Below are 15,160 nucleotides of genomic sequence, written 5' to 3' on the forward strand. Positions count from 1 at the left end.
CATCAATTTCTGAACATTTTTGCTTAGTTTTTAATGAAAATTTACTTTAGGATTCTGAATGATTAGTGTGGATTTGAATACTCTACACTGTGTTGTTTTAATCTTACTAGTTGGTAAACTGGAAGGAGACTGGGAATCTGAGCTGTCTTGGGTTCCATTTCCCACGTACCCTGGACTATGACGGGCACTCTGACAAGGACAGAGCCCATCAAGTTTCGGGCAACACACTCATATTCAGAGGTGTCTTCCTTGCGAGCAGCAGCGATGTATAATGAGCTATTAGGGAGCATGGTAAGTCGGTTATCCCAGGGGATGGGGCGCCCTTGACGGGACCATGTGATGGTTGGCTGAGGTTCACCAGCTGCTTGACAATCCAATGTGACTCTGCCACCAGCATCCACAATGGTTTCCACAGGCTCAAGAGTGATCATGGGAGAACCTGTGAAGAAAGTAGATACTGGGTCTTGGTTGTTAAGGGGCTATATTAATATCTTATCTTACAAAATGTGGCGACTTTATTTTGAAAGGAATTTTGCCATCAGGTAGTATGAACTGATGGGTTGAGCAGTAAGGTTTGTGTTTGGGTAACTCAATAACATACAGAAGAAAGGAGATCAGATGGGAGGCAGCGAGGAGTAGATGGTGATTTGTATTGTTTTAGGACTTTGACCTTCAGATATCTGTGAGGCACTTAGGTCTCCTAGATGGCAGGTAGAGTCAGATGTGTCCACATAGGAATTTCAAAATTGAGATGTCAACCAGAACATGGATCTGTCTTTCATAACTGGGTGAGATTGCTTCAAAATAGAAAGTAATGTCAGCATGATGATGAAACCAAAAAGCATGGGAAGGAGTTAAGAGATAGACAGAAAGCTGGTTTATAAATGATACAAAGAAATGACTCCTGAAGAATTAAATAGGAGGAAATGGGAGCCCTGATATGAAAGGAAGGAGTTTTGGGAGGAAGGAGACTCTAGGCAAGAACAGCAACCCAGATGAAGTTCCTGGAAAGAACCAGATGTACAGGAGTTGAATGTAGCTGCTGGCAGGATGCCTATCTCTATATTGTTCTACACACTTGTAAAATTAGCTTGAAAACTGTGTTTTCAAAACTGAGGAGGGTCATTTCAGGGAGAAGAAATCTCCATTTGGTGAGAGACGCAGCATGGAAAGACTTGGTAGTTTTATGCCTAGAAAGGATGCTTGACCCCAGGGGACGGGGTGGTAGTTCAAAGTTTCTAGTGTTTGCTAATTCTATGCTTTCCTTTCCTCCAAAGAATCTCAGATGACGTTGCTGTTGAATATGAGAGCACAAGGCAGCAAGGACATTGAGAAAAAGAGAACCATGGGATGACCACACAGAGACAGTGAGGCTTAACTGAACTGTGGCTGAGAGAGAAGAGAAAAAGCATCAGATACTTCTGCATGATGGGAGCCTATTTTATATAGAGACAAGTGTTCCTTACTCTCTAAAGCATAAAACAAAATGGAAGCAAACACATTCTGTCATAATACTTATACACTAGCGTTTTTATAAGGGTTACTGACATGTTTTGAGAAAAGTTATTTTCTCACCTTAGCTCTGTTGTCTCAGCAAGTAGCAAGTACCATATAGAACTGTACTTACCATATAGAACTGTACATACCATATAGAACTGTACATACCATATAGAACTGTACATACCATATAGAACTGTACTTACCATATAGAACTATACCAGCAATTCACCACATCACATCCATATCACTATAGAAATGGCCATTGCTTTCACTCACTTCCTTATATTTAGATAACATTATGTATTTGCAGAGTGATGCTAAATCTGGTTTATATTCACACTAAGTATGGATAAAGTTGCTAAACAAGCTTGTACGCTTATGATACCACGGCCAAGAAAAGTATGAAGTTAAACTTAAGACTCTTGATTTAGATACCATAGACATGTTTGATGTCCACAAAGCTAGAATGTATAAATAGAATGTACCATGCATACATATTTCAGGTTAAATGGAGCACATCGTTTACATAGTCATGAAAGGTAAGCATTTCATCTGAGTGAAAACACCGCTCTGTGCTTTGAGCTTAATATCAATAGTATTTCTGGGCTTTCCATGTTAGTGATTATGAGGATTCACTGTCGGGATGTGTGTGTGAGCTGAGCTGATAACATTTTCCTTGACGTTGGTCAGCAGAGTCTGCCGTGCTGTGCTCTAGTTTAGGGAGCTTGGCCTGCTGTTGGCACCCACTGAGGGACTCCACGAAGAGCAAAGCCTCCACTCTGCAGACACAGCTATTTCATGGAAGGGGGCTGCTAATCCCCCTGGAGGCTTTCTGAATGCCTTTAAATTACTCTTTGTTTTTAATATGTATTCTTTCCTCTTATTGAATGAATTTTTTTTCTCTCACACAACATATATTTTAAAAGTGTATAAAATGCCATCGTTGAAAGCATGTGGCAAGAGTCTGGTGAACCACAGAGGGCACTCACTGATGTCAAAAAGGTTCTGCTAATGAGACACTGTGACCGTGAACTGTGACCGTGAACTGTGGGTGTCAGATAAGAGAGGGAAAGAAATCTGTAGAGGTATATTGGGGTTATGCTTCATGGCCAGTGCTCCCGTATCACTAGGAAAGGAAAGTGCACACTGAAAGCTACTGTTCAAACATATGTTGCAGGTTTAAAGGAAATGGTCATTCTCCAGTAGACATCAGTCCTGCTGTTTTGTCAGCTGGAGACTGACAGAAGAACTTACTTTGCAGAGTCAGACTCATGCTGCGCTCTACCACCCCGGCCTCATTGGCAGCAACACACGTATAGTCACCAGCGTCTTCATTCTATGGAAAAAAGTGTGCTTGTGAGAACAGGGGTCTGCAGGGCACATCACCCTTTCAATATGATAGTTCATTTGGAATTTAAATTTTGGGGAAGCATTTTAATGAAAATAGAACACTCCACCCATGTCTATGCTCATAGCTAGGTTAAAAAATGAGGGGAAGAGGGAAAATGAGGCTAAAAGAAGCTCCAAAATTAAAACATTTCATATAATATTGAGTTCCAGGAAATCAAAGTAGAAATGGCATCATTTCATAACCACCTCTTCAAAACTATGAAAGAAAAATGGTACGATCGTGTCCATCTCAGAAGTCATTAAACTAGCCAAAAGAAATTAACCAATAGTGAGTTCTTTCTAATTGGAGTTTTTGAAAATGTATCAAGCTGGATGCATAGGGAGTTTGAAATTAAGGAAAGTGAAAAATAAATTTAGTCATAATAATTATAGTCTTTCATAAATTTATATACATATATAGAGAAAACGTGTACTGTTTGAATTTTACTTATTTACAATACCATATATGGGCTTAGCTTGAAGTTTTAATATTCAATACCCATGGGAGCTTCTAGTAGGCAACTACTGGAAATGGACAAGGAAGATTCCAGGCCGATACCACATATTTAGGACTATGAAGTTGTATAATTAAAAGACCTTGTAATATTAATAATAATATTCAAAGAAGTCTTGAAAGTTCGTGAAATATTAATTGTTGTGTAGAAGGAAGAGGCAGTCATGAAGAAGCAGAGACAATTGGACATTGATTAAAACCAGAACACGTTCTCAAACCTGAAGTGTTAATTGGCAACAGCCGACAGTTTAAAAATAAAGAAAATAAAGCCCAAGAAAGTCCCACTGGAGTAGGCAATGATGTATTTTAATTGTTTTCAATTAATTAAATATGACAGCACATAAGAGAGCTCACCAAGTGTGAGTTAAGAAACTAGGTAAGAAATATTTAGGTGACTTTCCTGAGTACTGAGCGTGATCAGAGCCGTGCGTATTTATTAGTTTCCTGATGAAATCTATCCTATAGCTTACTCATAACCATTTTTATAACAGTTGGATTTTCTTGTTCTAAAATAGGTTTGAGAAGTTTATGTCCTAATAGTAAATAATAGATGAACGATTGGAAAAAAAAACACAAAATTGTCTTATTGCCCATACTTATTTACTAGAGCAACAACACCAACTTACACTACTTTCACAGTTTCAAAAGTGTTTAGCTGCTGGATGAATTAATGGCCTACATAATGTAATGCCCCAGTACTCAGCACAGTAAAGGACGGAATCCTGTCATCTGTGACAAGGCAGGCAACCAGAAACTGTTATAAGTGACACATGCCAGGCACAGAAAAAGAAGTACTGTGCGATTCCATTCCTAGGTGGGATAGACAAGGTTGAGAGTTGGATGGTGGTTGGCAGAGACTTGGGGCATGAGCAGGAGGGAGTGGTGGAAAAACCACAGTGAATGGGTACTGAGTTATGGTTAGTCGAGGTGAAAGACTCTGGTATTTTATTGCATAGTAAGGCAAACTCAGAAAAAAAATCAAAAAGGTAGAGAAAGGATTTTGAAGATCTCTACCATAACATTTGATAAATGTTTAATCTGGTTAAAGCATTACAGTGGACAGAGACCGAAACACATGCTATAATATTAATAATATTAATAGATATAATTTTTAGGCTTCTCTCTATCATACATACATACATACATACATACATTTCTCAGTTAAAACATACATTTAAAATATTGCACTAAAATTAAAAGGAGGAATAGGCTAGCCTTGATTTCATGATTTGCATAGGACTGGAGAAGAAACTTTTCTATGAATGGCACTGACACAGGGCACAGCAGTGTAGATGGTGCCAACAACACCAGTGAGACTTACCACAGTACCGTAGATAGCCAAGGAGCCATTACCCAGTTGTCGGATCCTGTGGCTAATCTCTATGTCAGCCCCCTTGCGGCTCCATTGGATGGTTGGGGCAGGGTCTCCTTTCACCTCACAATTTAGGATTGCATTCCCGCCGAGTGGTTCAATCCAGTTAGAGGGGTAATCACCTTTGAAGACTGGGGGCTCTGGGAAATACCGTAAGACAGGCAGGAAGGAAAAGCAGGTTCTGATACTTCCTGTATGACTTTTGACACACTTAGGCATATAACTTAGCAAGCAGGGGAAAGTCACTTTAAAAGGTCATGAGTTTTCAGAGTCATCAGTCTTACTAATCTCCAGTAATGTCAACTCAGTCCTTGTGTGGAGGTAATGCCCTTCATGTCAAATGATCTCTTTAATTTACTTTTTCCTTACCTTTTGAGAGAGAGAGAGAGAGAGAGAGAGAGAGAGAGAGAGAGAGAGAGAGTGTGTGTGTGTGTGTGTGTGTGTATGTGTGTGTATATGTGTGTGTGTTATACATGTGTTTATTGTGAACATATGTGTCTGTAGTTGTTGTGTGTGTGTGTGTGTGTGTGTGTGTGTGTGTAGACCAAAGTTGATGCTTATGTGTCTTATCCAATCACTCATCAATTTATTTATTGATGGAGAATCTCCTTTTGAACCGAGAACTCACCAATCCCAGCTAATCTATCTATCTATCTATCTATCTCTCTCTCTCTATCTATCTATCTATCTATCTATCTATCTATCTATCTATCTATCTATCTATCTATCTTTCCCCTTTGTCTGTCTCCTGAGTGCTGGGCTTGTAGGTGTCTGACACATCTGCTTAGGTTTTACAAGGGGTTTGGGCATCCAAACTCACATACACCACAAGTCCTCTATCCACAGAGCCATCTCTGCAGCCCCCCGTTTACCTTTGAGTTGAAACTCACGGTTTCTTTTTACCTCATGAATCTATACATGTTCAGACATTGGGATAATAAACTACAGTCATGCTGTGTTACATAATAGTGAGGCAACAAACTTTCATCAAATCACAAAGGGAAAGTGGAACACGGTCACCTACCTTTCACATAAACAAATCCAATCGCTTTCACAAAGCCAACGCTGTTCTCTGCTGTACACACGTAAGTGCCCGAGTCCTCCTTTGACACCTTCTCAATAACAAGTTCACTGTGTCCATTGACGCTGTCAAAGTGGGCTGAGGAAACAGATTAGGAAACAACACAGATGCCTCTCAGTGACCTAGGAAAATGTCACAGCAGCGTAATATTTTGCAGGTTAGATTTATGAGCAAGTCAGCAATTGAACCCTAACTGAACAAGAGAGCCCTTACCAGAGAGCCACCCTGGAGCTATTTACTGTGTCTATAGACACTCATTTGAAGGACCAAAAACAGCCCGTGGAACAGGAAAAGAGAACGAAAACAAACATCTCTCCGCAGTATTTTAAAGTGTTCCTTTCATCTCGGCCTGCTGCTTAAATCAGGCTGAGGATTGCTCTGAGCTTCAAAAACCTTTCATTCAGAAATATGGCATTTTCCGTCCCATTTATCTCACCGCCAGTTTTCTTCCCAAACAATTTACATCAATGGTGGGAACACCTCTTCAGTTGTAATCCAACTGACTTGGCAGGCTGCGGGGGAAATCATGAAAACACCTCTGGTGGGCAATGACAGCACAATGATCAAATCTATAATAACTTAAAATTCCCCACAAATCATAAATGCTGAGGATGTAAATATTTACAAAGGCAGCTACAGTATTTGAGTGAGAGCATAATGTGAACCTGTTAATGAATTAGGATGATAACGTAAACAGCTGTCATCGACTACATACATATGGCTTCCTTGTATGCACTGTCTCACCTACTTTTAAAGAACCCCTTCAACTACGTTAGGTGGGAAAACAGGCTTCAAAGTTTAAATGGCAGAATGAGTAGCATGCTTCGGAAAAGAGCTCTGATTTTTGGATAGCACCTTTCTTTATAAAGGAATGGCATGTAAGTTCTAAGATAATAGAGCTGATGAATACCAGTCATTCACAAAATTCACCATGACAAACCTCAAGCTATCACTGCTTCTCCAGCAGGGCATTTGGTACCTGCATGTGAGAGCTGTGAAGACAGGACAGCCACTCATTACTCACAGTGTGCTTATTATACTCATTATTGGTGGCACCTCTGGTGATGCAATTAAACAAGTGTATATATGTACATGCATGTGGCAACAGTGAGAAGAAAGCTATGGATCTGAAAGAGAACAAGGAGGGATATAGGGGAGTTTGGAGGGAGGAAAGGGAGAAATGATATATTATAGTCTCAAAGATCTCTCTCTCTCTCTCTCTCTCTCACACACACACACACACACACAGACACAGACACACACACAGAGACACACACAGACACAGACACACATACAGATACAGACACACACACACAGATACAGACACACAGAGATACAGACACAGACACAGACACACACACAGTCACAGACACACACACAGACACACACACACACACAGACACACGCACACACACACACACAATGCACAGTGGCACAGTGGCTATAAACTTGATGTGCCAACTGACCTCTTCATTTCTGAGGTTCATTCATCCAGCAAGAAGCACTGTGTTCTGTAAAATGAGTGAATCTGCAGGTCTCTAGCAGCAGCCCCCAAACCCACTGGTCAACAATGCAGGGTCCAGAGGCAAGTGTAGATGCCCAAGATACATACAATACTGTCTCCTTTCAGGGACAGGGTTTTGTTGTTGTTGTTGTTGTTAACACTTTATTTATAACATACAATTTATTGTTTTGTGATTCATTTCAAAAGAATGAAGAGTGAGTGTGTACTAGGGAAAAGCACAGTACTTTACAGAATTTAATTTTTGGCTCTATTTATTTGCCTAATTTACTGATACCACCTCCAATAGCAGAGGCTCGCCTGTAGCTCACCAAGTAGTTGAAGTTGACCCCGAACTCCTGATTCTCCTGCCTCCATCTCTCAAGTAGGGGGATTTCCTGTGATTTCCTGCTCCCAGCCATTTCATGGAATAGAAAGAATCAACTCCTCAGGGGCCTCCCAAGAGGACATAGAGACCGGGCCAGGCTGCTGACTGGGTGCATGCATTTATAGCTGAACCACCACCAACCTGGAATAATATTGTTGTTGAAGGTCCACGTTAGTTTGGGCAACGGGATGCCAACGGCTTTACAAGTTAGCCGTAGCTGCTCTCCTTTATTTAATGACAGGTCTCCAGGAAGTTCGGTAAAAGTGGGAAGGGCATGAACGGTCAGGGTCACAGTATGTGTATCTTCACCAGCAGCATTGTTAGCAACACATGTGTAGGTGCCAGCATCTTCCAGCTAAATAAACAAGGTTTTCCAAGAATCAATATATGACGACCTCCTACATAAAGCACACAAAATTTCAGCACCTCTTCCACCTAGGAGCGCTCTTACCTAGTGATGATCTAAATTTCCATCTTTCAGCATAAATAATCATGTTAGACTTTGTGTTTTATTTTAATTTAAAGTGTAGGAGCTGAAGCGTAAACCACACACCACACAGAACTAGAACAATTACTTCATAAGACCTTAGAAATCACCACCGGGTCAGCTGCTCTGTAATGTGGTAAAGGAACAAAGAACCCCAAAGGCTGTTGGCATCCTGACAACAGAGTGAACCTTCAGGGTAAAATGATCAGAGACCAAAACCATCAGAGGACCCTGTGGGATGAAGACTAATGCTTTTCTAGAATCTCCCTTGCCCAGTCCAATGGCCAACTTCATCATTCCGTGGATTTGACCTCCTCGTCAGTCTGAACTGAGTTGGAGGGTCTGCACTTGGGTGTCACTTTGGTAGTTTCGCAGCTCCATTCTTCTTGTGTTTTCCCCTTAACATCGGTGTTTTCATGTTGACTCGTGAGGAATTCAGTCTTTGGTCCCCCTTTAGTCTCTCTCTCTCTGGTCTCAGACCCTTGAGGATCTCATCTAGTGTCACAGCTTTAAATGCCACTCACAGGCTGATGATGTCCTGTGTCACATCTAGATCTTATTTCAGATTTCTAGCAGTTGAACTTGTTCCTGCTTCTGTTTGGAGGGCTGCAGCTACAACGGGACAAGCCAGGGGTTGACAGTGCCCCTTCCCTTGCCTCTGCAGCCTTCCCTATTTTCATTGATGGCTCTGTTATCCTCCTCCTTGCTCAGGCTTTTGGACTCGGGTACCTGGTGTGGTCTCCATTTTCCTCTGATTCCTTTTCTCAGTTATTCTCTTTCTTTGCTCTCACTGCCTGCTGGTTTCTCAAAGATACCTGACTCATTCTCGCTTAAGTTCCTTGATGTTTCCCAGAGCCTACATAAAGCAGAGTTGTTCAAAGAGAAGGTGCTGATAAATACAGCATGAGTTGGTTGAGTGTGTCCAGATGCACTGAGGATCTATTCCTAATTGGTTTACCCTAGTCTAAAATATTAAAAATATTTGTTTTACCTGAAGCACTAAAAGAATTGGAAATATAAAATTTATCACCATTCAGTATAGAAACAATGTGAATTTGGTTGCGTGCTTTTTTCATGCTTAATGTTTCTCCACTTAAATACCACTAACTGTCCCAGGTTATGAAAACCTAGGTTAATAGTCTGTTTTAATTGAAATTAAGTGTTGAAGCATCTAGTTCATATATATTACTTGCAAAAAGAATTTTACATATTACTCATGCCTCCTGTCTGCTATGTATAAGATGTCTCATTGCTAGGATCCTCTAAGTGTATCCGTGGCACTGTCTCACAGATTTTAAACTTATTTCCTCAAGTCTCTGGAGGGTGAGGCTCATGGGATTAGGGTGGAGGGGTGGGGACATCCTCTTGGAGACAGGGGAGGAGGTATGGGATGAGGAACAGTCAGAGCGCAGACTAGGAGGGGAAAAAAACAACTGGACTGTAAAAAAAGATTTAACAACAACAATAATAATAATGATAATAATAATAATAATAATAAACAACTTATTTCCTCAATCATCTCCTTAAGGCTTAGAAGAGCAATTGCAGCCAAAGGCAGATTTCCCCATATGAACGCCAGTAAACTGAGCAGTGTCTGCTTGATCACTACTGTTCTACAGATGTCGAACGGGATGACTGAGGGTTAATCATCTCATTTCAGTAGCTCCAAAGAGTTCCCATTTTTAAGACAATTATTAGACAGGGTTATTTAAAAACCTGCATAGAGAAAGGCACGCTTTTGGCATTTTTCTTCATCGTACTTAAATTCACAAGAATGTCTTACATCTTGTCATCCCTGCACATGGTTATGAGCACCAAGAACTGCACGACAACTTGGAATTTTTCCTGATACAGATTTCCACAAAAATAAAATAATAATTTCAGGTAGACGGATACTTACTGGTTTCAGCCCTTTTGTTAAATACACTTCGAATTCCCAGGAGATAAAACGAAATGCAAGAGCAACTAATCTTATGCTGAATTTATAAGAGTATTTCCTTTCAGTCTTAGAGGAAATACTTCCGAGCTAGATTGCCAAAATGAAGAAGGGGAATTAGCCGCTTGGCTCTACTGTGTCTATTCAAGTCCATTAAACTTACCACAACATTTTCCAAGATGAGTTCTCCATATGGCTGGGTAGTGTACTTCCCTAACAAGTTGGCTAGAAGAACGCTGTCCTTTTCCCAGTGAATTGCAGGCGTGGGGATTCCATCAGCGACGCACGGGAGAACAACTTGAGAGTTCTCGTTGACGGTGTAGTGTACTTCTGTGCTTTGGATCCTAGGTGGTACTATGAAGAATTTAGACACAGTCACCCAGAAAATTGAGCTCATATTGAAAGTCAACTCATTAAAAACATCCCTTCGAGGGCTTTGTCATATTTTGCTAGGAGTACAAAAAACAAAACAAAACAAAAACAAACCTATAACTACGAAATAAGTCTATTGTATTGAGTGGAACACATTCTCGCTTGCAAATAATATTTATTCTTTGAAAATTTCACATATGTGTACAATGTATCTTAATTGGGTCCACTCTTCCTCCCATGTACAATGCTCTCCACAACCCCTCCAACAATCTTCCTCCAAACCTCATGTCCTTTCCCCCCCTCTTTTTATTGAAAATAGATTTTTTTCTCATATAATATATACTGATTATGTTTTCCCTCTCTCCACTCTTCCCATCTGGATCTGCCCCTCTTCTGTCTCCCATTAGAAAACAAATAGGGTTCTAAAGGATAATAATAAAATAAAATGAGATAAAACTAACACATCAGAATTGAGCAAAATAAGGGAAAAGAGGGGAAAGAGCCTAAGAGAATCAGAGACCCACTCAGTCACACACTCAGGATTAAAGGCATGTGCCACTGAAGTCCAGCTTAAATATTGTCTTTTACCTCACTGAGTTCAAGACTAATCCCCATAGGTATTCACCTATGTGAGGGTGTGAGGACATTCACTGGGACATGGACAAGCCACCAGTGGTCACCCACCAAAAACAACAACAACAACAACAACAACAACAACAACAACAACAACAACACCCCTTTCCAGCAGCCAGCAGCTACCAATGGCTTCTAATCTGGGGCGGAGCATTAGTAATCCTTTTCTCAAGCAAGCTTGAATTTTTGCCTGGTTCTATCTTTGGAGATCATCCACTATTTTACTTTCTTGTTGGGGACTTTGCAGAGTAACTTTCAATCACTTTCTTGCTCCTTCTCCACTCATCAGACCCTCCCTTACCTGTTTATTCATCCAACTTTATGCTCACTTCCTTAAGTAATAAAACAAAGCAAAACTAAACATGATAACAGCAATGCAAAAACAAGTCATGGAGTTCAGTTGGAATTGGCTGACCCATCTAGGTGTGGGGCCTGCCCTGGTAGGGTCCATGGGCACACACTTCTTTCAAGTTTTGTTGTTTTGTGGCATCTTGTAGCATAAGATGGTCTTGAACTCAACAGTAGTCAAGGATTTGAACTCCTGATTCTCTTGCCAAGCCTCCCCAAGCGTTCGGATTCCAGGCCAGTGCTAGCTACCAGACCTTGCCCATAGTAGATTTCTTTTCATTCTCTATTTGGTTGAAATAAAAAAAATTAAGGCTATCACTTTATGAGTCATACATGGTACTTTTGATATTTAGGCCTCATTTTAGAGATAGTCTATAAATAATCTGAAAATAAACCATTTATCAGACCTATTTGTAAGCTAGAGGAAGGTTAATTTCTTTTTTCCTATGACTGGGGTTTTGGTTTTAATGTTTCAAGTGATGGGAGTGCAGGAAGCAAGGGGGTGGGGCAGAGACTTGGAGATAAAGCTAATTAATTAATTAATTAATTAATGGGAAAATTCCTGCCCTTATTGCATACCTGTTTGCACGGGCATTGAAGCTTAGGTTTAAGAATTTTGTCAATAGTTTTGTTGTTACTTGACACATGGACAATTTTAATAAACTGCAAATATTTGAAAGGTAAAGATGAACTTGAAAAATCAAAATTTTACAAATTTTTCAACAAAGCAAAATAGACCTTAAAAAATAGAAATTGGAAAAGTTGGATTTACTTTTGTTTCCTACCAGTGAAATTAATATTCTATCATTAGGTTTCGAATATACAATAAAGCTAATTATTAATCTTGACATTTATTTTTAAAATACATTTAAAGATCCCTTTTTATGTGTATGTGTGTTTTTATTGCGTGTATATCTGTGCATCACATTTGTGCATAGTGCCCAGGGAGGCCAGAAGAAGGCACTGGATCCCCTGGAAATGGAGTCAGAGACTGGTGAGAGCAACCACGTGGGTGCTGAGAATTGAACCAGGGTCCTTGAGAAAAGCAGACAGTGCTTTTACCAGCTGAGCCATCTCTCCAGCTCATCAAAGCTGATGTGTAGATATTTTGTTATATATCATAATACAATGAAAAAAATTGTACAGATGAATGTTGTGTTACTTTAAAATAATGAATCCAATGAATCTTTAGCTCTCATAAGGCTCAACTGGGTCAACTTTTGACTACTTTTAAGCCAAAATGACTCGAAGCTTCAAGAAGTGAAACAGAAGAGCCACAGAACTCATATGGTCACCACATAATCTAGACAAACCCCCAACAATCACAGTATGAAGGGGATGTTAGCCACACACTCATTTTCCTGGAAATGCTGATGTCGTCCCTCACACAGATGTGTGCACACACAAGCAGTCGCAGTGTGCTGAATGTGGACTTGAAAGTCAAGCACACGCTCTTCTCCACACACCCATTCTGGCTTTGACTCCCACCACATTTTTTCTTGGTGACTTCCATTGCCACAGTGATACAGCAGATGGAGATAAATTGTGTTAAACAACCTACCATGGACGGTGAGTGTGGTGCTCATGCTGCTTGATCCCGCCATGTTAGCGGCCATGCATGTGTACTGACCAGCATCATCGGGTTGAGCAAATGCTATCTGCAGAGCTCCTGAGTTCAGGATGCGCTGGCGGATGGATTCAGTGAGAGCATGTCCATCTTTATGCCAGGTGATGTCAGGTGGCGGGGAGCCCTCTGTCTCACACAGGAGAGAGACAGGCTTATCCATAGTAACAACATACTCCTTTTGATGAGAACTAATGGCTGGAGGAACTGAAAGACAGAAGGTTCAAACTGAGTGTACAAATTACCTCCAATGGTCTTCTGTTCTGTACTTCGGTCTTGTTTGGAACATTAAAATTCATGAGCCTGTTTCAGAAAAATGGTTTTTATAAATTGACAAGTGTAAGCAACAGTCAATTTTAAACAAGATAAGCATCTATTCATGAGGTTTTGGAAGGGTCCCATTCAGAAGAGTCTTTCAGAAAGTCATGAGGGTCTACAGAGGTATTTTAACGTACACCAACTTTATGATTCACTTTAGGTACTTAAACTTCCAAAATGGACTCCTTCAAGCTTTGTGAAATACTCGACTGCTCAGAGATGCATTCAACCCCTGTGTCTTCCGGAGAGCTTCTCATGATGTCTCAGGGCAGACAATATTTACAAATGAATACACAGACAAATGGATAGACACACAAATTCTTCCCATTTCAGAAACCGGCTAACGGTTTCCCTTCCTAGAATTTAAAGTAACCACTCACTGCTTAGGCATTGCTCTGGATTTTCTGCCAAGACATAGATCATCCACCATATAAAGAACCGAAATACTTACGAATATCCATGCTAAGATTATTTATAGTGACTAGCATTTCCTGGTTGAATGTGTGCTTCCCAGCACACACTATATCTGCAAGGGGAGCCCCTTTCTAGAATCTCTCAAGCCTCTGGTGTCCTCAGTTATCTGTTTATGGAATGTTTAGATACTATCCAATATTTAATGTGTGTCTTTGTCTCTCCATTGTTCAACCATTCTAACAATCAGTTGAAGAAAAATTCAAATCTGATGCTTCTTTTCTATGACCACAATGTTGCCGAAAATAATAAATAATTTTGACTTCTAATAGTTTGTGACTGCAGTGCATTCAAAGTTCCTCTCTTCTTAAATAGTATTCTCCGCTAGCCCCCAACTAGGTTTCCTCTGCCTCCCCAGTATATTCCCCTTTATCAGAGGTCAAAGCAATGAGCTGGCACAGGACTTTGTCCTTGGCTTTCTTCTCTGTCCATGCTCTTTCCTTAGGAAATCTAATTTTAATCATATCTAGTAATTAATACCAATTGCAGATGATCTTTTAATCTGACACTTTATACTTGCCAAGAACTCTAATACAGAGTCAATGTTCTACCTGACATCAACATCATGAATTTTAAGTTTCCTACCATGGCTTCCTACTCCCCAGTGCTAGGAGTTAGCCTGCCATTCATTAGTGAAAGGGGGTATGGGTTCGGCAACTGAAGGGCCAAAAGCTGCTTACTTGTGGCAATTTAACTCTTCAACTCTACTATTCTGTGGCCCAAATCCCCTGGTTTCTGGCAATTTAACTCTTGCTGATAGCAGCAGGAAACCAAGACAAAAAGCTTAGTTCCTTGGGCTCTTTTCTCTCTGGCTCAAGGTCCCCTCCCTGGCCAAGTAAGAGGTTCAGAGTTCATTAACCCTTAGTGAACCAGAGAGAAAAGGAAAGGAAGAAAGGAAGAAAATCGGGTGCTCTATCTATCTATCTATCTCTGGTCAGGCCTGACCACCTGCTTCATCAATTTCATAAGTGCACATGCATACTTATATACATACATATATATCTACATATGTATGCACATATATACACATAGACAGATCAACATATATACATTTGGTGGATGGAACAGAGGCACAATAGCTACCCTTATTTTTTTCTTCAGCCTTTTATACCTTCTTTGACAAAAGTTCTTTATAAAATTACCTCATAAAATGTCACACAAAAGGAGAGTTATAGAAGGATATTGATAGCAAATTCAGTGTTCCAGTCTACAAGCTCTTTATAAGT

The 15,160-nt window shown here is 40.3% G+C and overlaps 1 protein-coding gene across 1 annotated transcript in view; it reads right to left on the reverse strand.

The window, feature by feature from the left end:
* The window catches only part of Hmcn1 (hemicentin 1), a 442,192-nt gene that overhangs the window by 40,859 nt on the left and 386,173 nt on the right, over positions 1 to 15,160 (reverse strand). The window contains 7 exon segments of the mRNA XM_032915428.1: positions 170 to 439; positions 2,755 to 2,836; positions 4,725 to 4,915; positions 5,800 to 5,934; positions 7,887 to 8,100; positions 10,332 to 10,522; positions 13,083 to 13,352. Of these exon segments, the coding sequence (XP_032771319.1) occupies positions 170 to 439; positions 2,755 to 2,836; positions 4,725 to 4,915; positions 5,800 to 5,934; positions 7,887 to 8,100; positions 10,332 to 10,522; positions 13,083 to 13,352 (1,353 nt within the window).

This window comes from Rattus rattus, chromosome 10 (genome assembly GCF_011064425.1).
Source record: "Rattus rattus isolate New Zealand chromosome 10, Rrattus_CSIRO_v1, whole genome shotgun sequence".
Taxonomy (NCBI): Eukaryota; Metazoa; Chordata; class Mammalia; order Rodentia; family Muridae; genus Rattus; species Rattus rattus.